General features: G+C 42.6%; 2 protein-coding genes across 2 annotated transcripts; one reads left to right on the top strand and one right to left on the bottom strand.

The window, feature by feature from the left end:
• The first annotated feature begins 17273 nt into the window (after window positions 1-17273).
• Window positions 17274-19759, top strand: LOC137916788 (protein lifeguard 3-like). The gene is made up of 11 exons (XM_068759751.1): window positions 17274-17514; window positions 17607-17674; window positions 17815-17879; window positions 17990-18043; window positions 18192-18242; window positions 18366-18405; window positions 18539-18576; window positions 18679-18766; window positions 19072-19167; window positions 19302-19355; window positions 19616-19759. The coding sequence occupies exons 1-11, from the start codon at window positions 17274-17276 to the stop codon at window positions 19757-19759; spliced, it is 939 nt and encodes a 312-aa protein (XP_068615852.1).
• A 343-nt stretch (window positions 19760-20102) lies between these two features.
• Window positions 20103-23979, bottom strand: LOC137916789 (aspartate--tRNA ligase, cytoplasmic-like; the record flags this gene model as incomplete). The annotated part of the gene is made up of 7 exons (XM_068759752.1): window positions 20103-20619; window positions 20716-20787; window positions 20946-21057; window positions 21473-21553; window positions 22091-22133; window positions 22476-22622; window positions 23832-23979. Coding segments are annotated over 7 exons (695 nt in total), but the record flags the coding sequence as incomplete, so codon positions are not given.
• Window positions 23980-24674: the final 695 nt, after the last annotated feature.

The following is a 24674-nucleotide window of genomic DNA, read 5'->3' on the forward strand; positions in this document are numbered from 1 at the left end:
CCGGTCCCCGAGGCGCACCACGTCGAGCGCGGACGCCCGATCGGAATGATCGTCATAGCCCGCTGCAGCCCAGGCCCTGAGCTCAAGCGATCCGACAGCCGGCCCGCCTCCCGGTATAGGCTTGGCTGGGATTACAGGCGCACGCCACCGCGCCCGGCAGTTCTCGCGAGGACCCAGGAGCCTTTTATCTTTTACTAGAATGACGTCATATATGAGCTCATCGGCATTTTTCAGGAGTCCATCCTGACCTCAATTTTGGAGCTAGAGACTTCAAATTTGGTGTGCACACTCATAGTTCATTCTAGTTTCATATATGTTACTGTTGTAGTTGTAGCTTTTCCTGTTCCGGAGCAGCAAGCTAGCGCAGGTTTGGCCCCTCTGATCCGGAAGCCCTGTTTACTGTCTCACAAGATCGAATAGTCTATTGGAGGCGAGGGTCTGCAATCTCTGATTGTCTCTTGTTTAATTAGTGAAGTGAAATGACCCCATACCAGCTGAGTTCTATCATGACAAGAAACACAGTGAATAAAAGTTTATATCCTTCTACGGTCACAACATGAGGAATCGAATCCCTAACATTTCAGCATCTTGCCAGTGGAGCAGTTAAATGTATGCGTTCTAAATATTAATTGTAAAATCTGTGAACTTCGCCTTTTATTCATGCATTATTTAAAGATGTATGTGAAAAGATCTCACTAAACAAAAGTCTTTAAATAAAAAACATGTCTTTATTTGAGGGTGGTTACCAGGCAAGAAGACAGCCAGTGCCTAGAGCCTCCAAACGATGAATAATGAATAAGTTGAGCTGCAGCCTTTGAGGAATCCAGTGGTGAGCCTGTCTTTTCCACATCAACCTGTATTCTCCCTTTTACAGGTAGTCCAGGTTGAATATTTCCACAGCTTTCACCTCTTTGGTTATAAACACCTCAACTAAACTATATTCACCTCCAGAAGACCAAGGACCCTGACGCTGAGGGAACACTGAGCTCTGCTGCTAAACCTGAGAAAAACAAAATCAACAAAATCAAATGCTTTTCCTCTTATTTTCATGGATTGCAACAATAAATTGTAGGATTTCTAACACATGCTGTCATTATGGCATGATTTGAATTAATACCACCTTAATTGATGACGTAGTATTAATACAGAATTTACCTCGGTTTCAATCTACTGCTAATTAACTTAGTGGCCCCTAACATTCTCAATGATTAAAATGAGACAAAACAAAGGAGGATGTCGTGTTTAATATCGGGGATAACAAAAATAAATAAATAAATGGCACTTCTAAGGAATACTATACCTTATTTTCAATGTCTGTGTGACTATCAGAGGTCCAGAGTATCTCCCGAACAATACCAAATTACAAGTAAATTCGGACACAATAGAAGGGAAATCCAAAGTGTTAATTTGCGCATTCAAACAGTAGAAATACAATCTAATGTTTCACAACCCTGGCTTGTGCAAATGGATACATTTTAAATGTTTTAGCCAGACCATCAACAAGTTTAAACAAGTATCAAGGGATGCAAGTTGAAAGTGTGTGTAAGGTGTAATATTGTGAATGTTGATGAAAAGAATAAATAAAGTATTCAGCGCGGTTGGTGTAATTAGAGGCGTCCTCCAGAAGGAGGCGGTGTCGCACCAGCATAGCAGCGGCTTTGTGAAGGTTCCACGACGTGAACAAAAGAAGCTGAATGAGCAGCTGCTTGTTGTTAAAGTGTAACGTTGGTGTGCGCGACGCGACATGAAGGTATCGACGAGTCCAAAAAGGCTGTGGCTCGATGTATTGCTCGGGTTGTTCCGCAGCGCCTATTCACGGGCGCGATCCCGCTGGTCCACCGTTCCGCCGGGTGGACCACGGCATCTTAAGACCTGCTTCGACTCCTCCCCTGACGAGGCGACGTGGTGGTCCCCGGTCCCCGAGGCGCACCACATCGAGCGCGGACGCCCGATCGGAATGATCGTCATAGCCCGCTGCAGCCCAGGCCCTGAGCTCAAGCGATCCGACAGCCGGCCCGCCTCCCGGTATAGGCTTGGCTGGGATTACAGGCGCACGCCACCGCGCCCGGCAGTTCTCGCGAGGACCCAGGAGCCTTTTATCTTTCACTAGAATGACGTCACATATGAGCTCGTCGGCATTTTTCAGGAGTCCATCCTGACCTCAATTTTGGAGCTAGAGACTTCAAATTTGGTGTGCACACTCATAGTTCATTCTAGTTTCATATATGTTACTGTTGTAGTTGTATCTTTTCCTGTTCCGGAGCAGCAAGCTAGCGCAGGTTTGGCCCCTCTGATCCGGAAGCCCTGTTTACTGTCTCACAAGATCCAATAGTCTATTGGAGGCGAGGGTCTGCAATCTCTGATTGTCTCTTGTTTAATTAGTGAAGTGAAATGACCCCATACCAGCTGAGTTCTATCATGACAAGAAACACAGTGAATAAAAGTTTATATCCTTCTACGGTCACAACATGAGGAATCGAATCCCTAACATTTCAGCATCTTGCGAGTGGAGCAGTTCAATGTATGCGTTCTAAATATTAATTGTAAAATCTGTGAACTTCGCCCTTTATTCATGCATTATTTAAAGATGCATGTGAAAAGATCTCACTAAACAAAAGTCTTTAAATAAAAAACATGTCTTTATTTGAGGGTGGTTACCAGGCAAGAAGACAGCCAGTGCCTAGAGCCTCCAAACTATGAATAATGAATAAGTTGAGCTGCAGCCTTTGAGGAATCCAGTGGTGAGCCTGTCTTTTCCACATCAACCTGTATTCTCCCTTTTACAGGTAGTCCAGGTTGAATATTTCCACAGCTTTCACCTCTTTGGTTATAAACACCTCAACTAAACTACATTCACCTCCAGAAGACCAAGGACCCTGATGCTGAGGGAACACTGAGCTCTGCTGCTAAACCTGAGAAAAACAAAATCAACAAAATCAAATGCTTTTCCTCTTATTTTCATGGATTGCAACAATAAATTGTAGGATTTCTAACACATGCTGTCATTATGGCATGATTTGAATGAATACCACCTTAATTGATGACGTAGTATTAATACAGAATTTACCTCGGTTTCAATCTACCGCTAATTAACTTAGTGGCCCCTAACATTCTCAATGATTAAAATGAGACAAAACAAAGGAGGATGTCGTGTTTAATATCGGGGATAACAAAAATAAGTAAATAAATGACACTTCTAAGGAATACTATACCTTATTTTCAATGTCTGTGTGACTATCAGAGGTGCAGAGTATCTCCCGAACAATACCAAATTACAAGTAAATTCGGACACAATAGAAGGGAAATCCAAAGTGTTAATTTGCGCATTCAAACAGTAGAAATACAATCTAATGTTTCACAACCCTGGCTTGTGCAAATGGATACATTTTAAATGTTTTAGCCAGACCATCAACAAGTTTAAACAAGTATCAAGGGATGCAAGTTGAAAGTGTGTGTAAGGTGTAATATTGTGAATGTTGATGAAAAGAATAAATAAAGTATTCAGCGCGGTTGGTGTAATTAGAGGCGTCCTCCAGAAGGAGGCGGTGTCGCACCAGCATAGCAGCGGCTTTGTGAAGGTTCCACGACGTGAACAAAAGAAGCTGAATGAGCAGCTGCTTGTTGTTAAAGTGTAACGTTGGTGTGCGCGACGCGACATGAAGGTATCGACGAGTCCAAAAAGGCTGTGGCTCGATGTATTGCTCGGGTTGTTCTGCAGCGCCTATTCACGGGCGCGATCCCGCTGGTCCACCGTTCCGCCGGGTGGACCACGGCATCTTAGGACCTGCTACGACTCCTCCCCTGACGAGGCGACGTGGTGGTCCCCGGTCCCCGAGGCGCACCACGTCGAGCGCGGACGCCCGATCGGAATGATCGTCATAGCCCGCTGCAGCCCAGGCCCTGAGCTCAAGCGATCCGACAGCCGGCCCGCCTCCCGGTATAGGCTTGGCTGGGATTACAGGCGCACGCCACCGCGCCCGGCAGTTCTCGCGAGGACCCAGGAGCCTTTTATCTTTCACTAGAATGACGTCATATATGAGCTCATCGGCATTTTTCAGGAGTCCATCCTGACCTCAATTTTGGAGCTAGAGACTTCAAATTTGGTGTGCACACTCATAGTTCATTCTAGTTTCATATATGTTACAGTTGTAGTTGTAGCTTTTCCTGTTCCGGAGCAGCAAGCTAGCGCAGGTTTGGCCCCTCTGATCCGGAAGCCCTGTTTACTGTCTCACAAGATCCAATAGTCTATTGGAGGCGAGGGTCTGCAATCTCTGATTGTCTCTTGTTTAATTAGTGAAGTGAAATGACCCCATACCAGCTGAGTTCTATCATGACAAGAAACACAGTGAATAAAAGTTTATATCCTTCTACGGTCACAACATGAGGAATCGAATCCCTAACATTTCAGCATCTTGCGAGTGGAGCAGTTAAATGTATGCGTTCTAAATATTAATTGTAAAATCTGTGAACTTCGCCTTTTATTCATGCATTATTTAAAGATGTATGTGAAAAGATCTCACTAAACAAAAGTCTTTAAATAAAAAACATGTCTTTATTTGAGGGTGGTTACCAGGCAAGAAGACAGCCAGTGCCTAGAGCCTCCAAACTATGAATAATGAATAAGTTGAGCTGCAGCCTTTGAGGAATCCAGTGGTGAGCCTGTCTTTTCCACATCAACCTGTATTCTCCCTTTTACAGGTAGTCCAGGTTGAATATTTCCACAGCTTTCACCTCTTTGGATATAAACACCTCAACTAAACTATATTCACCTCCAGAAGACCAAGGACCCTGACGCTGAGGGAACACTGAGCTCTGCTGCTAAACCTGAGAAAAACAAAATCAACAACATCAAATGCTTTTCCTCTTATTTTCATGGATTGCAACAATAAATTGTAGGATTTCTAACACATGCTGTCATTATGGCATGATTTGAATTAATACCACCTTAATTGATGACGTAGTATTAATACAGAATTTACCTCGGTTTCAATCTACTGCTAATTAACTTAGTGGCCCCTAACATTCTCAATGATTAAAATGAGACAAAACAAAGGAGGATGTCGTGTTTAATATCGGGGATAACAAAAATAAATAAAGAAATGACACTTCTAAGGAATACTATACCTTATTTTCAATGTCTGTGTGACTATCAGAGGTCCAGAGTATCTCCCGAACAATACCAAATTACAAGTAAATTCGGACACAATAGAAGGGAAATCCAAAGTGTTAATTTGCGCATTCAAACAGTAGAAATACAATCTAATGTTTTACAACCCTGGCTTGTGCAAATGGATACATTTTAAATGTTTTAGCCAGACCATCAACAAGTTTAAACAAGTATCAAGGGATGCAAGTTGAAAGTGTGTGTAAGGTGTAATATTGTGAATGTTGATGAAAAGAATAAATAAAGTATTCAGCGCGGTTGGTGTAATTAGAGGCGTCCTCCAGAAGGAGGCGGTGTCGCACCAGCATAGCAGCGGCTTTGTGAAGGTTCCACAACGTGAACAAAAGAAGCTGAATGAGCAGCTGCTTGTTGTTAAAGTGTAACGTTGGTGTGCGCGACGCGACATGAAGGTATCGACGAGTCCAAAAAGGCCGTGGCTCGATGTATTGCTCGGGTTGTTCCGCAGCGCCTATTCACGGGCGCGATCCCGCTGGTCCACCGTTCCGCCGGGTGGACCACGGCATCTTAGGACCTGCTACGACTCCTCCCCTGACGAGGCGACGTGGTGGTCCCCGGTCCCCGAGGCGCACCACGTCGAGCGCGGACGCCCGATCGGAATGATCGTCATAGCCCGCTGCAGCCCAGGCCCTGAGCTCAAGCGATCCGACAGCCGGCCCGCCTCCCGGTATAGGCTTGGCTGGGATTACAGGCGCACGCCACCGCGCCCGGCAGTTCTCGCGAGGACCCAGGAGCCTTTTATCTTTTACTAGAATGACGTCATATATGAGCTCATCGGCATTTTTCAGGAGTCCATCCTGACCTCAATTTTGGAGCTAGAGACTTCAAATTTGGTGTGCACACTCATAGTTCATTCTAGTTTCATATATGTTACTGTTGTAGTTGTAGCTTTTCCTGTTCCGGAGCAGCAAGCTAGCGCAGGTTTGGCCCCTCTGATCCGGAAGCCCTGTTTACTGTCTCACAAGATCGAATAGTCTATTGGAGGCGAGGGTCTGCAATCTCTGATTGTCTCTTGTTTAATTAGTGAAGTGAAATGACCCCATACCAGCTGAGTTCTATCATGACAAGAAACACAGTGAATAAAAGTTTATATCCTTCTACGGTCACAACATGAGGAATCGAATCCCTAACATTTCAGCATCTTGCCAGTGGAGCAGTTAAATGTATGCGTTCTAAATATTAATTGTAAAATCTGTGAACTTCGCCTTTTATTCATGCATTATTTAAAGATGTATGTGAAAAGATCTCACTAAACAAAAGTCTTTAAATAAAAAACATGTCTTTATTTGAGGGTGGTTACCAGGCAAGAAGACAGCCAGTGCCTAGAGCCTCCAAACGATGAATAATGAATAAGTTGAGCTGCAGCCTTTGAGGAATCCAGTGGTGAGCCTGTCTTTTCCACATCAACCTGTATTCTCCCTTTTACAGGTAGTCCAGGTTGAATATTTCCACAGCTTTCACCTCTTTGGTTATAAACACCTCAACTAAACTATATTCACCTCCAGAAGACCAAGGACCCTGACGCTGAGGGAACACTGAGCTCTGCTGCTAAACCTGAGAAAAACAAAATCAACAAAATCAAATGCTTTTCCTCTTATTTTCATGGATTGCAACAATAAATTGTAGGATTTCTAACACATGCTGTCATTATGGCATGATTTGAATTAATACCACCTTAATTGATGACGTAGTATTAATACAGAATTTACCTCGGTTTCAATCTACTGCTAATTAACTTAGTGGCCCCTAACATTCTCAATGATTAAAATGAGACAAAACAAAGGAGGATGTCGTGTTTAATATCGGGGATAACAAAAATAAATAAATAAATGGCACTTCTAAGGAATACTATACCTTATTTTCAATGTCTGTGTGACTATCAGAGGTCCAGAGTATCTCCCGAACAATACCAAATTACAAGTAAATTCGGACACAATAGAAGGGAAATCCAAAGTGTTAATTTGCGCATTCAAACAGTAGAAATACAATCTAATGTTTCACAACCCTGGCTTGTGCAAATGGATACATTTTAAATGTTTTAGCCAGACCATCAACAAGTTTAAACAAGTATCAAGGGATGCAAGTTGAAAGTGTGTGTAAGGTGTAATATTGTGAATGTTGATGAAAAGAATAAATAAAGTATTCAGCGCGGTTGGTGTAATTAGAGGCGTCCTCCAGAAGGAGGCGGTGTCGCACCAGCATAGCAGCGGCTTTGTGAAGGTTCCACGACGTGAACAAAAGAAGCTGAATGAGCAGCTGCTTGTTGTTAAAGTGTAACGTTGGTGTGCGCGACGCGACATGAAGGTATCGACGAGTCCAAAAAGGCTGTGGCTCGATGTATTGCTCGGGTTGTTCCGCAGCGCCTATTCACGGGCGCGATCCCGCTGGTCCACCGTTCCGCCGGGTGGACCACGGCATCTTAAGACCTGCTTCGACTCCTCCCCTGACGAGGCGACGTGGTGGTCCCCGGTCCCCGAGGCGCACCACATCGAGCGCGGACGCCCGATCGGAATGATCGTCATAGCCCGCTGCAGCCCAGGCCCTGAGCTCAAGCGATCCGACAGCCGGCCCGCCTCCCGGTATAGGCTTGGCTGGGATTACAGGCGCACGCCACCGCGCCCGGCAGTTCTCGCGAGGACCCAGGAGCCTTTTATCTTTCACTAGAATGACGTCACATATGAGCTCGTCGGCATTTTTCAGGAGTCCATCCTGACCTCAATTTTGGAGCTAGAGACTTCAAATTTGGTGTGCACACTCATAGTTCATTCTAGTTTCATATATGTTACTGTTGTAGTTGTATCTTTTCCTGTTCCGGAGCAGCAAGCTAGCGCAGGTTTGGCCCCTCTGATCCGGAAGCCCTGTTTACTGTCTCACAAGATCCAATAGTCTATTGGAGGCGAGGGTCTGCAATCTCTGATTGTCTCTTGTTTAATTAGTGAAGTGAAATGACCCCATACCAGCTGAGTTCTATCATGACAAGAAACACAGTGAATAAAAGTTTATATCCTTCTACGGTCACAACATGAGGAATCGAATCCCTAACATTTCAGCATCTTGCGAGTGGAGCAGTTCAATGTATGCGTTCTAAATATTAATTGTAAAATCTGTGAACTTCGCCCTTTATTCATGCATTATTTAAAGATGCATGTGAAAAGATCTCACTAAACAAAAGTCTTTAAATAAAAAACATGTCTTTATTTGAGGGTGGTTACCAGGCAAGAAGACAGCCAGTGCCTAGAGCCTCCAAACTATGAATAATGAATAAGTTGAGCTGCAGCCTTTGAGGAATCCAGTGGTGAGCCTGTCTTTTCCACATCAACCTGTATTCTCCCTTTTACAGGTAGTCCAGGTTGAATATTTCCACAGCTTTCACCTCTTTGGTTATAAACACCTCAACTAAACTACATTCACCTCCAGAAGACCAAGGACCCTGATGCTGAGGGAACACTGAGCTCTGCTGCTAAACCTGAGAAAAACAAAATCAACAAAATCAAATGCTTTTCCTCTTATTTTCATGGATTGCAACAATAAATTGTAGGATTTCTAACACATGCTGTCATTATGGCATGATTTGAATGAATACCACCTTAATTGATGACGTAGTATTAATACAGAATTTACCTCGGTTTCAATCTACCGCTAATTAACTTAGTGGCCCCTAACATTCTCAATGATTAAAATGAGACAAAACAAAGGAGGATGTCGTGTTTAATATCGGGGATAACAAAAATAAGTAAATAAATGACACTTCTAAGGAATACTATACCTTATTTTCAATGTCTGTGTGACTATCAGAGGTGCAGAGTATCTCCCGAACAATACCAAATTACAAGTAAATTCGGACACAATAGAAGGGAAATCCAAAGTGTTAATTTGCGCATTCAAACAGTAGAAATACAATCTAATGTTTCACAACCCTGGCTTGTGCAAATGGATACATTTTAAATGTTTTAGCCAGACCATCAACAAGTTTAAACAAGTATCAAGGGATGCAAGTTGAAAGTGTGTGTAAGGTGTAATATTGTGAATGTTGATGAAAAGAATAAATAAAGTATTCAGCGCGGTTGGTGTAATTAGAGGCGTCCTCCAGAAGGAGGCGGTGTCGCACCAGCATAGCAGCGGCTTTGTGAAGGTTCCACGACGTGAACAAAAGAAGCTGAATGAGCAGCTGCTTGTTGTTAAAGTGTAACGTTGGTGTGCGCGACGCGACATGAAGGTATCCACGAGTCCAAAAAGGCTGTGGCTCGATGTATTGCTCGGGTTGTTCCGCAGCGCCTATTCACGGGCGCGATCCCGCTGGTCCACCGTTCCGCCGGGTGGACCACGGCATCTTAAGACCTGCTACGACTCCTCCCCTGACGAGGCGACGTGGTGGTCCCCGGTCCCCGAGGCGCACCACATCGAGCGCGGACGCCCGATCGGAATGATCGTCATAGCCCGCTGCAGCCCAGGCCCTGAGCTCAGGCGATCCGACAGCCGGCCCGCCTCCCGGTATAGGCTTGGCTGGGATTACAGGCGCACGCCACCGCGCCCGGCAGTTCTCGCGAGGACCCAGGAGCCTTTTATCTTTCACTAGAATGACGTCACATATGAGCTCATCGGCATTTTTCAGGAGTCCATCCTGACCTCAATTTTGGAGCTAGAGACTTCAAATTTGGTGTGCACACTCATAGTTCATTCTAGTTTCATATATGTTACTGTTGTAGTTGTAGCTTTTCCTGTTCCGGAGCAGCAAGCTAGCGCAGGTTTGGCCCCTCTGATCCGGAAGCCCTGTTTACTGTCTCACAAGATCCAATAGTCTATTGGAGGCGAGGGTCTGCAATCTCTGATTGTCTCTTGTTTAATTAGTGAAGTGAAATGACCCCATACCAGCTGAGTTCTATCATGACAAGAAACACAGTGAATAAAAGTTTATATCCTTCTACGGTCACAACATGAGGAATCGAATCCCTAACATTTCAGCATCTTGCGAGTGGAGCAGTTCAATGTATGCGTTCTAAATATTAATTGTAAAATCTGTGAACTTCGCCCTTTATTCATGCATTATTTAAAGATGCATGTGAAAAGATCTCACTAAACAAAAGTCTTTAAATAAAAAACATGTCTTTATTTGAGGGTGGTTACCAGGCAAGAAGACAGCCAGTGCCTAGAGCCTCCAAACTATGAATAATGAATAAGTTGAGCTGCAGCCTTTGAGGAATCCAGTGGTGAGCCTGTCTTTTCCACATCAACCTGTATTCTCCCTTTTACAGGTAGTCCAGGTTGAATATTTCCACAGCTTTCACCTCTTTGGTTATAAACACCTCAACTAAACTACATTCACCTCCAGAAGACCAAGGACCCTGACGCTGAGGGAACACTGAGCTCTGCTGCTAAACCTGAGAAAAACAAAATCAACAACATCAAATGCTTTTCCTCTTATTTTCATGGATTGCAACAATAAATTGTAGGATTTCTAACACATGCTGTCATTATGGCATGATTTGAATTAATACCACCTTAATTGATGACGTAGTATTAATATAGAATTTACCTCGGTTTCAATCTACTGCTAATTAACTTAGTGGCCCCTAACATTCTCAATGATTAAAATGAGACAAAACAAAGGAGGATGTCGTGTTTAATAACGGGGATAACAAAAATAAATAAAGAAATGACACTTCTAAGGAATACTATACCTTATTTTCAATGTCTGTGTGACTATCAGAGGTCCAGAGTATCTCCCGAACAATACCAAATTACAAGTAAATTCGGACACAATAGAAGGGAAATCCAAAGTGTTAATTTGCGCATTCAAACAGTAGAAATACAATCTAATGTTTCACAACCCTGGCTTGTGCAAATGGATACATTTTAAATGTTTTAGCCAGACCATCAACAAGTTTAAACAAGTATCAAGGGATGCAAGTTGAAAGTGTGTGTAAGGTGTAATATTGTGAATGTTGATGAAAAGAATAAATAAAGTATTCAGCGCGGTTGGTGTAATTAGAGGCGTCCTCCAGAAGGAGGCGGTGTCGCACCAGCATAGCAGCGGCTTTGTGAAGGTTCCACGACGTGAACAAAAGAAGCTGAATGAGCAGCTGCTTGTTGTTAAAGTGTAACGTTGGTGTGCGCGACGCGACATGAAGGTATCGACGAGTCCAAAAAGGCTGTGGCTCGATGTATTGCTCGGGTTGTTCTGCAGCGCCTATTCACGGGCGCGATCCCGCTGGTCCACCGTTCCGCCGGGTGGACCACGGCATCTTAAGACCTGCTACGACTCCTCCCCTGACGAGGCGACGTGGTGGTCCCCGGTCCCCGAGGCGCACCACGTCGAGCGCGGACGCCCGATCGGAATGATCGTCATAGCCCGCTGCAGCCCAGGCCCTGAGCTCAAGCGATCCGACAGCCGGCCCGCCTCCCGGTATAGGCTTGGCTGGGATTACAGGCGCACGCCACCGCGCCCGGCAGTTCTCGCGAGGACCCAGGAGCCTTTTATCTTTCACTAGAATGACGTCACATATGAGCTCATCGGCATTTTTCAGGAGTCCATCCTGACCTCAATTTTGAAGCTAGGGACTTCAAATTTGGTGTGCACACTCATAGTTCATTCTAGTTTCATATATGTTACTGTTGTAGTTGTAGCTTTTCCTGTTCCGGAGCATCAAGCTAGCGCAGGTTTGGCCCCTCTGATCCGGAAGCCCTGTTTACTGTCTCACAAGATCCAATAGTCTATTGGAGGCGAGGGTCTGCAATCTCTGATTGTCTCTTGTTTAATTAGTGAAGTGAAATGACCCCATACCAGCTGAGTTCTATCATGACAAGAAACACAGTGAATAAAAGTTTATATCCTTCTACGGTCACAACATGAGGAATCGAATCCCTAACATTTCAGCATCTTGCGAGTGGAGCAGTTCAATGTATGCGTTCTAAATATTAATTGTAAAATCTGTGAACTTCGCCCTTTATTCATGCATTATTTAAAGATGCATGTGAAAAGATCTCACTAAACAAAAGTCTTTAAATAAAAAACATGTCTTTATTTGAGGGTGGTTACCAGGCAAGAAGACAGCCAGTGCCTAGAGCCTCCAAACTATGAATAATGAATAAGTTGAGCTGCAGCCTTTGAGGAATCCAGTGGTGAGCCTGTCTTTTCCACATCAACCTGTATTCTCCCTTTTACAGGTAGTCCAGGTTGAATATTTCCACAGCTTTCACCTCTTTGGTTATAAACACCTCAACTAAACTACATTCACCACCAGAAGACCAAGGACCCTGACGCTGAGGGAACACTGAGCTCTGCTGCTAAACCTGAGAAAAACAAAATCAACAACATCAAATGCTTTTCCTCTTATTTTCATGGATTGCAACAATAAATTGTAGGATTTCTAACACATGCTGTCATTATGGCATGATTTGAATTAATACCACCTTAATTGATGACGTAGTATTAATATAGAATTTACCTCGGTTTCAATCTACTGCTAATTAACTTAGTGGCCCCTAACATTCTCAATGATTAAAATGAGACAAAACAAAGGAGGATGTCGTGTTTAATAACGGGGATAACAAAAATAAATAAAGAAATGACACTTCTAAGGAATACTATACCTTATTTTCAATGTCTGTGTGACTATCAGAGGTCCAGAGTATCTCCCGAACAATACCAAATTACAAGTAAATTCGGACACAATAGAAGGGAAATCCAAAGTGTTAATTTGCGCATTCAAACAGTAGAAATACAATCTAATGTTTCACAACCCTGGCTTGTGCAAATGGATACATTTTAAATGTTTTAGCCAGACCATCAACAAGTTTAAACAAGTATCAAGGGATGCAAGTTGAAAGTGTGTGTAAGGTGTAATATTGTGAATGTTGATGAAAAGAATAAATAAAGTATTCAGCGCGGTTGGTGTAATTAGAGGCGTCCTCCAGAAGGAGGCGGTGTCGCACCAGCATAGCAGCGGCTTTGTGAAGGTTCCACGACGTGAACAAAAGAAGCTGAATGAGCAGCTGCTTGTTGTTAAAGTGTAACGTTGGTGTGCGCGACGCGACATGAAGGTATCGACGAGTCCAAAAAGGCCGTGGCTCGATGTATTGCTCGGGTTGTTCTGCAGCGCCTATTCACGGGCGCGATCCCGCTGGTCCACCGTTCCGCCGGGTGGACCACGGCATCTTAGGACCTGCTACGACTCCTCCCCTGACGAGGCGACGTGGTGGTCCCCGGTCCCCGAGGCGCACCACGTCGAGCGCGGACGCCCGATCGGAATGATCGTCATAGCCCGCTGCAGCCCAGGCCCTGAGCTCAAGCGATCCGACAGCCGGCCCGCCTCCCGGTATAGGCTTGGCTGGGATTACAGGCGCACGCCACCGCGCCCGGCAGTTCTCGCGAGGACCCAGGAGCCTTTTATCTTTCACTAGAATGACGTCATATATGAGCTCATCGGCATTTTTCAGGAGTCCATCCTGACCTCAATTTTGAAGCTAGGGACTTCAAATTTGGTGTGCACACTCATAGTTCATTCTAGTTTCATATATGTTACTGTTGTAGTTGTAGCTTTTCCTGTTCCGGAGCATCAAGCTAGCGCAGGTTTGGCCCCTCTGATCCGGAAGCCCTGTTTACTGTCTCACAAGATCCAATAGTCTATTGGAGGCGAGGGTCTGCAATCTCTGATTGTCTCTTGTTTAATTAGTGAAGTGAAATGACCCCATACCAGCTGAGTTCTATCATGACAAGAAACACAGTGAATAAAAGTTTATATCCTTCTACGGTCACAACATGAGGAATCGAATCCCTAACATTTCAGCATCTTGCGAGTGGAGCAGTTAAATGTATGCGTTCTAAATATTAATTGTAAAATCTGTGAACTTTGCCTTTTATTCATGCATTATTTAAAGATGTATGTGAAAAGTTCTCACGAAACAAAAGTCTTTAAATAAAAAACATGTCTTTATTTGAGGGTGGTTACCAGGCAAGAAGACAGCCAGTGCCTAGAGCCTCCAAACGATGAATAATGAATAAGTTGAGCTGCAGCCTTTGAGGAATCCAGTGGTGAGCCTGTCTTTTCCACATCAACCTGTATTCTCCCTTTACAGGTAGTCCAGGTTGAATATTTCCACAGCTTTCACCTCTTTGGTTATAAACACCTCAACTAAACTATATTCACCTCCAGAAGACCAAGGACCCTGACGCTGAGGGAACACTGAGCTCTGCTGCTAAACCTGAGAAAAACAAAATCAACAAAATCAAATGCTTTTCCTCTTATTTTCATGGATTGCAACAATAAATTGTAGGATTTCTAACACGTGCTGTCATTATGGCATGATTTGAATTAATACCACCTCAATTGATGACGTAGTATTAATACAGAATTTACCCCGGTTTCAATCTACTGCTAATTAACTTAGTGGCCCCTAACATTCTCAATGATTAAATTGAGACAAAACAAAGGAGGATGTCGTGTTTAATATCGGGGATAACAAAAATAAATAAAGAAATGACACCTCTAAGGAATACTATACCTTATTTTCAATGTCTGTGTGACTATCAGAGGTCCAGAGTATCTCCCGAACAATACCAAATTACAAGTAAATTCGGACACAATAGAAGGGAAATCCAAAGTGTTAATTTGCGCATTCAAACAGTAGAAATACAATCTAATGTTTTACAACCCTGGCTTGTGCAAATGGATACATTTTAAATGTTTTAGCCAGACCATCAACAAGTTTAAACAAGTATCAAGGGATGCAAGTTGAAAGTGTGTGTAAGGTGTAATATTGTGAATGTTGATGAAAAGAATAAATAAAGTATTCCGTGCGGTTGGTGTAATTAGAGGCGTCCTCCAGAAGGAGGCGGTGTCGCACCAGCATAGCAGCGGCTTTGTGAAGGTTCCACAACGTGAACAAAAGAAGCTGAATGAGCAGCTGCTTGTTGTTAAAGTGTAACGTTGGTGTGCGCGACGCGACATGAAGGTATCGACGAGTCCAAAAAGGCTGTGGCTCGATGTATTGCTCGGGTTGTTCTGCAGCGCCTATTCACGGGCGCGATCCCGCTGGTCCACCGTTCCGCCGGGTGGACCACGGCATCTTGAGACCTGCTGCGACTCCTCCCCTGGCGAGGCGACGTGGTGGTCCCCGGTCCCCGAGGCGCACCACATCGAGCGCGGACGCCCGATCGGAATGATCGTCATAGCCCGCTGCAGCCCAGGCCCTGAGCTCAAGCGATCCGACAGCCGGCCCGCCTCCCGGTATAGGCTTGGCTGGGATTACAGGCGCACGCCACCGCGCCCGGCAGTTCTCGCGAGGACCCAGGAGCCTTTTATCTTTCACTAGAATGACGTCACATATGAGCTCATCGGCATTTTTCAGGAGTCCATCCTGACCTCAATTTTGGAGCTAGAGACTTCAAATTTGGTGTGCACACTCATAGTTCATTCTAGTTTCATATATGTTACTGTTGTAGTTGTAGCTTTTCCTGTTCCGGAGCAGCAAGCTAGCGCAGGTTTGGCCCCTCTGATCCGGAAGCCCTGTTTACTGTCTCACAAGATCCAATAGTCTATTGGAGGCGAGGGTCTGCAATCTCTGATTGTCTCTTGTTTAATTAGTGAAGTGAAATGACCCCATACCAGCTGAGTTCTATCATGACAAGAAACACAGTGAATAAAAGTTTATATCCTTCTACGGTCACAACATGAGGAATCGAATCCCTAACATTTCAGCATCTTGCGAGTGGAGCAGTTAAATGTATGCGTTCTAAATATTAATTGTAAAATCTGTGAACTTTGCCTTTTATTCATGCATTATTTAAAGATGTATGTGAAAAGTTCTCACTAAACAAAAGTCTTTAAATAAAAAACATGTCTTTATTTGAGGGTGGTTACCAGGCAAGAAGACAGCCAGTGCCGAGAGCCTCCAAACTATGAATAATGAATAAGTTGAGCTGCAGCCTTTGAGGAATCCAGTGGTGAGCCTGTCTTTTCCACATCAACCTGTATTCTCCCTTTTACAGGTAGTCCAGGTTGAATATTTCCACAGCTTTCACCTCTTTGGTTATAAACACCTCAACTAAACTATATTCACCTCCAGAAGACCAAGGACCCTGACGCTGAGGGAACACTGAGCTCTGCTGCTAAACCTGAGAAAAACAAAATCAACAAAATCAAATGCTTTTCCTCTTATTTTCATGGATTGCAACAATAAATTGTAGGATTTCTAACACATGCTGTCATTATGGCATGATTTGAATTAATACCACCTTAATTGATGACGTAGTATTAATATAGAATTTACCTCGGTTTCAATCTACTGCTAATTAACTTAGTGGCCCCTAACATTCTCAATGATTAAAATGAGACAAAACAAAGGAGGATGTCGTGTTTAATATCGGGGATAACAAAAATAAATAAAGAAATGACACTTCTATACAGTAAAATATTTTTAATACCGGTAATGTTTTAAATGGAACAAACAATCAAAAGTCACAGTTTGGTGTAGCATTTGGTGTGGTGTAGTTTATGGTTTCTTTCACTGTTTTGAACAGGAGCTGGAGCAACAGGAGCTTCCACTCTTTCTCAGTCTGGGACAGTGTGAGTTTCAGTGAACGTGTCCCATTACAAAGACGACATCCTCCTGTGTAGCACGTCTGCAAAGCTCCAAGGAGACAAGGGACTGAAGGGCACAGTGCTCCCATCTCAGGCTGAAGCCCCAAGGTAAGCCAAATAGATTCCCCTCTAATGTTTGTGTCCTGTTCATTTTACTATTTAAAATCATTCAATCAGATTAGACAATGCTGAAAATTCCAAATATCATTTGTGCCTTTGTTCTCCTAGACTTTTCAATCATGAATTATTTCATACGATATACGTATTTATAACAAGTACATTGGCTGACAATACAAAATACTTTTTTTTTTTACAAGGTGTTTTAATTGTGTTGTAGATTTTACACATTAATACAATAAAACGTGTAAGTAGATTTTAATTAATGATAATAATTTCATGACATGACATGAAAGATGAGTAGCTGGTTATATACGTTTACTTTTTACATTACATAGTAGTATTATGAATCTAATGAAGCTAATCACATCTCCTCAAGCTGGTTTGGCAAGAGCATGACGTCCAAATCCGAAAATCCCCCCCCGTACGAGGATGCACTGCACCACCCTAAATACATCAACAGCCCCCACCATCTGCAAAATGGATCTCCCCTTCCACCACCTCCGTCTTACAGCCCCAGTCCTGCCGTGGGCCCTGGTCTGCCTGGCTTCTGGGGCCAGGAGGGTGTCTACCCACAAGCTGGGGTTCTCGCCACTGTACCCACTCTGTCTGCTGGAGTGTCTACATCCAATCCAGGTTCTGATGAAGTGATTCACCATATAAACATATCCTGGGCTCCATTTAAAGCAGATATGGACTGTAATTCCTTGCTACTCCTGATTCTGCAGGGGACACGGATGATTTTATGAACACCCAGTGGGAAAGCACATCTGTTCGGCATGGCTTCATCAGAAAGGCATGTTTTCTATCCATTCTGTCACACACGATTTTATGCTGTTGACAGTTCTGATGATAATCCTCTTATATGTCCTCCTATATAACCACAGAAATGTTTTCCACTTGCTCTTAAAGGCTTTATTTTGTGTCTGTGGGCAGGTTTACTTAATTTTAGCAGCACAACTTGCCGTCACCTTTTCAGTTGTTGCCGTCTTTACGTTTGTGTAAGTCCTGCTGTCCATGCCATCATGATATTCTGTCTCACTGCTTTACGCACTTGATGGATGGAGAGGAACAGTTTTGTGAATTCTTATGTCTGTGCTTTAATTTGCAGTGACCCAGTGAGGCTGTTTGTCATTAAATACCCCGGCATCTACTGGGCATCTTTGTAAGTTCCACCTCAGAAAAAAATTAATAAATAGAACATTTGAAAATAAACTCCCATGAATCAATTATGGTATTAGTGCTGCTATTTCCATAAGAATAATAGCTAAGTTAAGTACAATAATAAATGATAGCCATTCGTCTCTCCATAGTGCGGTTTATTTTGTGGTTTACTGCGTTCTTGTTTGCTGCAAAGAACTGAGGTAAGCAAGGCCTCGGTCTGCGTTCGTTTTCGTGCCATGAACATTCTATATTTCTTAAATATCAATAACCAACCAGGAAAGTTCTGTTTGAATTGAAATATGAATCACACATCCATGTTTTAGGAGGCGTTTCCCATGCAATCTTGTGCTTCTTGGAGTATTTGTAAGTCTTATTTAGGTAAAACAAAAAGTCAATATCACCAATGGTTCACTAGCAGATCAGTACAGCGAATTATAACACATTATAACTGACATTAAAAAACATTGACACATTGTTCTTACATTTTATCTTGCAGACTCTTGCCTTGTCTTACATGTGCGGAGCAGTTTCAAGGTTTGATTTTCAATCAGAAAACACTCCAACGACACAACATTACAACGATGTATCGCACCCTCCTAACTAGTTTTTCATGTGTTAATCTCGTATCTGTTACAGCTACTGTCAAACAAAGGCAGTATTTATCGCCATGGGAATAACAGCAGTAGTTTGTATCACTGTCACAATCTTCTGCTTCCAAACCAAGGTATATGAAGATGTAACGCGTGTCTCTCTCGCTCCGGAGGATGTCTTTGTTTTCAGTGTCAAAGAACTCCTTTGTTTCACATTACAATGGGCCACTGAGATCTTTTAAATATTCATGTTTAGTCATAAGATGTGAATCCAGTTTTTGTCTGATGCAACAAATTATCTTCTTTTCAAGTTGAAACAGCTCCATGTATCCCCCCCCCCTACCCATTTCTTATTAAATGATCTCATCCACTCTTTCTGGTGGTTTGGAGCATGCCGACTTTCTTTTCACCCTACTCATAAGTTTGCTTCCCCACACAGGTGGACTTCACCTCCTGCGGGGGGTTCCTCAGCATCGCTGGCATTCTGCTCGTGATCATCGGAATCGTCACGGCCGTCGTCCTCTCCTACCGATATGTGAGGACTCCTTGGTCGAACTCCTTCATGTACCCTCCCTACTCCTGTTTCTCAGTGTGACAGGCAGCAGCTCTACAGGGTGTATCTGCGCGACTGATCTCACGTTCAGATGCCTTTCCCGTGTCACTCAACAGGTCCCTTGGCTGCATATGCTTTACGCTGCAATCGGAGCCCTCGTTTACACTCTGGTGAGTCAAAACTCACTTGAGGTGAATTTTTTGTTTAGCAAAGCAAGGTTGTAGATGAATAACAAGAAATGCACCACCAGTATATTTTAAATTAAACATTTACAGAAGATGTGTCAATATAAAATTCAGCATAAGTTATATATCTGCTAACATTCTCATCAGTTTAAACTATACTTGAAGTTATGGATTTTACAATAACACGTTTTATATCTGTGATTGGTGTTTGACAGCAGATTAATTTGCTTTATCTGGTTTTTTAGTTTTTAGTGTACAACACCCAGCTCCTTATTGGAAAGGGGGAGCTGGCAATTAGCCCAGAGGAGTACGTCTACGGAGCTCTTTCTCTCTACAGTGATGTCATCCAGGTCTTCCTCTTCATCCTTCAAGCCAGTGGTGCCGACTGAGACCACAGTTAGAGCACAGATTTCTTTTTGTGTCATGAAACCTAATGCTATGTGTACAGTGATTCAGTGTTCAGTGATCGCTGATGATGAAACATCCAAACGATTATTTTTAACGATCTGTAATACTTGGCCACTTCATTTTGCACTGAATGAAGCAGACCGATAAATTAAGGATTAAACACACTGTCAGTAAGGAGAAACAGGAATACTAACTTGTGTATAGACGTTTAAATTTTGATGTTTCATCAAATGGTATTTATTGAAAATGTACTTCATGTAACCATGAAGAGAATAAGTATGAATTATTTCCTGAACTCATAAAGAAGTCTCTTAAAAAAGGAGACCAAATTACTAATGCATTTATTTTTTCAATTTCATACAAAATCTGTGGAGATAGAGACTATGATCATTAGTCCTTAGCCAGCGCTGGTATTAGGAGACACAGAATGTACTTTTATGACGTCCATAGAAAAGAACTCAGACATTAAAATCCAGATTAGGAGTGCACAGCACAATCCATAAACCGCTGGCCAACTCCTTTCCTTCTATTGACCATCTGTTATTGGCTGTTGTTAAGATGACCAAGCACACCAATCAATAAAGTCCACCTTACTCCTCCATTATGTCTTATTGGTTAATTATAGTGGCACGTTTAGTATGATAAAGTGGCACTAGATGCTTTACCCGCTTCCACTCTGAATTACTATTGTTCCCCATCACCGAAAACAGCCCGACATTCCACTGATGACTTTCCATGTGGTTGTGGGTTCAAGGCGTCAAGCGCTTGGGGTCCCGCGGGAACATGGAGGTCTGACGCACATTGTGGAGTCCCAGGTAGAGCATGCAGACTCTCTCCAGGCCTGTGAGGGATGACATTTAAAGTTCCTCAAAAATTATCTAATTAAAAAATTTACAAGACACTTGGCGGTGCCCCCAAAAATTTGATGAATGCTTACCAATGCCTCCACCGCCATGCGGGGGAGCCCCGTACCGGAAGGAGTCGATGTATGCCTTGATCTTCTCCAGATCTGTATGTAGCCATAATATGCATTAGCTTTAAATGTTATGATCCCTTTCTCTAAATATTAATCATTCTAGCTCCCTGTGTTGTAATCCAAAGTGAACACCAACAGAGGGAGACAGAAAGGCACATCTTTAACCGAGCTGTCCGGGTGTGTGCGCTTACCAATCTGGTGATGGATGGCTCGTTCGGTCAGGAGTTCAGCATCGTGGACCCTCTGAGCTCCAGACAGGATCTCCTCCCCCCTCATGAACATGTCATAGGAGTTGGAGTATTTCTGGATAAAAAGTAAAGATAAAAATCTATGATGACAACAGCCCAATCCAAGCACATTAAAACACATTCTCAAGATAGAGCAGAAAATGTCACCAAAATGTGTTCATGGTTTAGAACAATCTGTCCATCTAAACCAAAATATGGAGGAACAAAAGAAAATAGAAGCAGTGTTGTTGTTTTTCTGTAATCCTAACAGTTTACTACTGAAATAAATTAAAGATATTTTCACATCATGAATAAATCAAATGCCCTGAGCTCTGCATATCTATCATGGTGTTTATCAGCCAATAAAATTTATAGAGAGAAGGCTGTGCCTTTCATTTGCAAATAGTTACATAACTTTTGCTCCTGCACATTTCTACTACGCATGCAGCCGATTACTGCAAATACTGCAAGCGTGTACGAGTAAAACTTACCGAGTTGTCCGGATCCGGCATCGTATAGAAGGGTCTCACAGCCAGCGGATACTTATCCAGCACGTAGAAGTCAGTGTCATACTGGGAAAATGAAGAGTCATTAGTTTTCTTTAAAGATGATTCCTTGATACTTGCTGATGAATTTTTTCTTCAAATTACAAACAAAAGGATTTCATAATGAGGCACTTCACAAAATAAATTCAGTGCCTTCGTCATTCATTCATCTTCTGAACCGCTTTGTCCGTTACCGGGCCGCGCTGGAGCCTATCCCAGCAGTCTACGGGTACACCCTGGACAAGCCGCCAGTTCATCACAGGAGACCACACACAGACAATCATTGACACACACACCTATGGACAATTTAGTGTCTAATTCACCTAATTTGTATGTGTTTGGTGGTGAGAGGAAGCCGGAGAACCTGGAGAGAGTTTGCGTCACGTGCAATAATTATGTAAAGTTTAAACTGTTTTCCATTTCATTTTAACTCCATCTTGTTACTGAGAATTGGAAATGCTCACTGTGGCTTTAAGTGCTTTGACCTGACAACTGATTTATTTATAATACACAAATGTTCTAATTTGCCAATACATTTTTCTACATATTTACATTTCAACATACCTTTTCTTTGACAAGACGGCCGAGCAGCTTTTCATTGGGCGTACTAAAGAAAAACAGACGTTAGTTTGAAAGATAACGTCTGTACGATGTCACATTGTCTACCTGCAAAATAACACCAACATCACATCGTTTCCCTGCAACTTTCTGAAAGTCACTATAAGGTTATTATCATGCATCAAATACTGTTTTCACGCATTTCTAGACCGTGCTGTAAAAGGTTAACTAAAACAATGATCACATAAGACTTGAATCTCACCAAACTGCTTTAAAGAGTCTAATGTTTCACTTCCTCTCTTTATAATCATTGCATTTCTAATTTTTAAACAATGCAATCATCTGAAAACTTGAGTTGGGTGCAAAGAAACTGAGCGTAAAGTCTTCTGACCTGAGATCCTCTTCATCGCCCATCTCCACACCGGCCTCGTGCAGCATGGCCACACCCTCCTTGTATTCCAGCCTCAGAGTTGGCTCCAGGAATTTAAACGGCTCGCTGGGGAACTGCTTGTTAACCGTTTGTATTTCTGTCTGGAAGCTAATGCACAAACACATGCAAAAACATTAAAGCCTCCTAATACAGGTTGAACCTATGCTCTAACTGTAGAGCAACGCAGATTTAACACGCAACAACTGCAACTAAATCATAATTTCTGCAAAGGTGCTGATGTCAGGCCAAACGCAAGATCACTACGTTCTGGAAATCACATGCAATCATAATAATATTAAAGCAATATACAATGAACTTTATGGAAGCAAAGGTAGTTTGCCTGAAGAACTGGAACATTACAATTTACATAAATGGAGACAATTCTGGAAAGTCATGAGAAGAAAAGCCAAACAGCGCTTAGAAAGAGGAGCGGTGGTCATAAGTGGAAACTACCAATAGAGACTGACATTTAAAAATTAAAAAAGGGACTTCAAACTGCAACTAGTTTGGTATGAAATATAATGTGACCCAAGTCTAGAAGAGTTCCTCCCAAAGACATTTAGTTAATTACATTTTCTCATATGTGAAACCATCAGCCCAAAGTAAAGTCTTCCATTTTCCCAGCAATCTTACATCCCATTAGCCTATCAGCCAAATCTCCATAGATTAACATTTTCTATTCATATCAAGTGCTTACAGGACAAAAATCCATTACAGTACAAATCCATTCACGTTCAAGCTACAGAATGAGTGCCATGTATGCAAAAGAAAAAAAAAAGGTGTTCAATTTGAGCTGCATGTCTTCTCTTTGGTGAAGTGAATTAAGAGCTGTGCAACATAAGGAGCCAATTCCTATTCCTTTATAATATATGCAGTACTGTAGAGTATAATTAGAGTCTACATCTCATACCTTGGACCCACTGCTTTCCTGCTTGAGGTAAGGTTGTATAAAAATATGGCAGTGGAAACCTGAATGAGACACCATGAGGCTTTCCCTGCTTGATGTCACTTCAGCTCTCTACACATGCTGTACTGATTCACGCCACTAGGAGGCAATAAAGCCACATGACATTTTCTCGGAAACAACTGACTTATCAGCCAATGGCAGACAAGAGTCAATATGAATGCTTAACAACAGCTCGAATGTTTTCTCCAAAAAAATACAATATTCTGACTTGCCTTCTTTTTTTTGCTTCCACAAAATTAATGTCCTAGAAATGCTTTCTGTCCATTTTTGGAGCACTTAGCTCACCGGGTGCTTGAGTACAACAAGCATTAAAAAGAAAACCGTCAGTCAAAACCATAATTTCAGCTCACTTGTCTCTCAGGCCCTTAAAGATCTGCACCATGGTGCCAGTGATGGAGTCAATCACTTCATGGTAATGGTAGTTGAAGGCCATCTCAATATCCAGACCCACAAACTCCGTCAAGTGGCGATGAGTGTTGGAGTCCTCCGCCCGGAAAACTGAAAAGCAGATGTGAATGTTAGCGTAAAATGTAGTAGAAAGTAGACAAGTCCGCGAAATTCATCTTCGTCCCATGAAAGTTCACGGAATTGGGATATGAGATGTGAAGATATCTAAATCATTTTGTGATCCACAAACTCACGGATACTGGTAGCAATGACAGTGAACCAAAGGCATGCACTGTGGCTGAAGGGAAGAATAGGTACCGGTACTCTAGCCCTATCAACAAGACATCTTTGTGGTTTGGTCTTCAGACAGGTGGAGTCCTGTTTATATTGGTGACCGCAATGATTAGTTGATTAAACGTTGTTACTTTCACTAATCCGTTAAATAAATACTATTCAGTTACAGTAATTATTCATATCGTCATCATTATCCTCCTCCGCTGCCTTGCTTTGACCATGACTTTTACTAAATTAATGTAAACATTCCTAAACAGTTGAATTTTAAATGTTACCATTATATTCAAATGGCTCTTATTCAATGTGCCGTGTTATTTGGGCAAAGTTTGCAGCTGAAATGGTCCAATATTGATATTTTCTTACTTTTGCAATGGTTTCTTTGAACTTGATAGACATGAGTCATTAGGGATATATTCTTTCCTTTCTTCTACATCTATCTCAACCAGATGGCTGAATGTAGTAGAAATCCGGAAGGTGCACTTCTACTCAATATCCCAATGAATGAGATTTAT

This window comes from Brachionichthys hirsutus, unplaced genomic scaffold (assembly GCF_040956055.1).
Source record: "Brachionichthys hirsutus isolate HB-005 unplaced genomic scaffold, CSIRO-AGI_Bhir_v1 contig_1091, whole genome shotgun sequence".
In the NCBI taxonomy this organism is placed as follows: domain Eukaryota; kingdom Metazoa; phylum Chordata; class Actinopteri; order Lophiiformes; family Brachionichthyidae; genus Brachionichthys; species Brachionichthys hirsutus.

What these genes read in the sequence shown, in the direction of transcription:
- LOC137916788 (XM_068759751.1), top strand. Translation starts at nt 17,274, where the DNA reads ATGACGTCCAAATCCGAAAATCCCCCCCCGTACGAGGATGCACTGCAC. An exon ending in GGCATCTACTGGGCATCTTT is followed by an intron (nt 18,044 to 18,191) that starts GTAAGTTCCACC and finishes GTCTCTCCATAG; the next exon opens with TGCGGTTTATTTTGTGGTTT. An exon ending in ATGTGCGGAGCAGTTTCAAG is followed by an intron (nt 18,577 to 18,678) that starts GTTTGATTTTCA and finishes TATCTGTTACAG; the next exon opens with CTACTGTCAAACAAAGGCAG.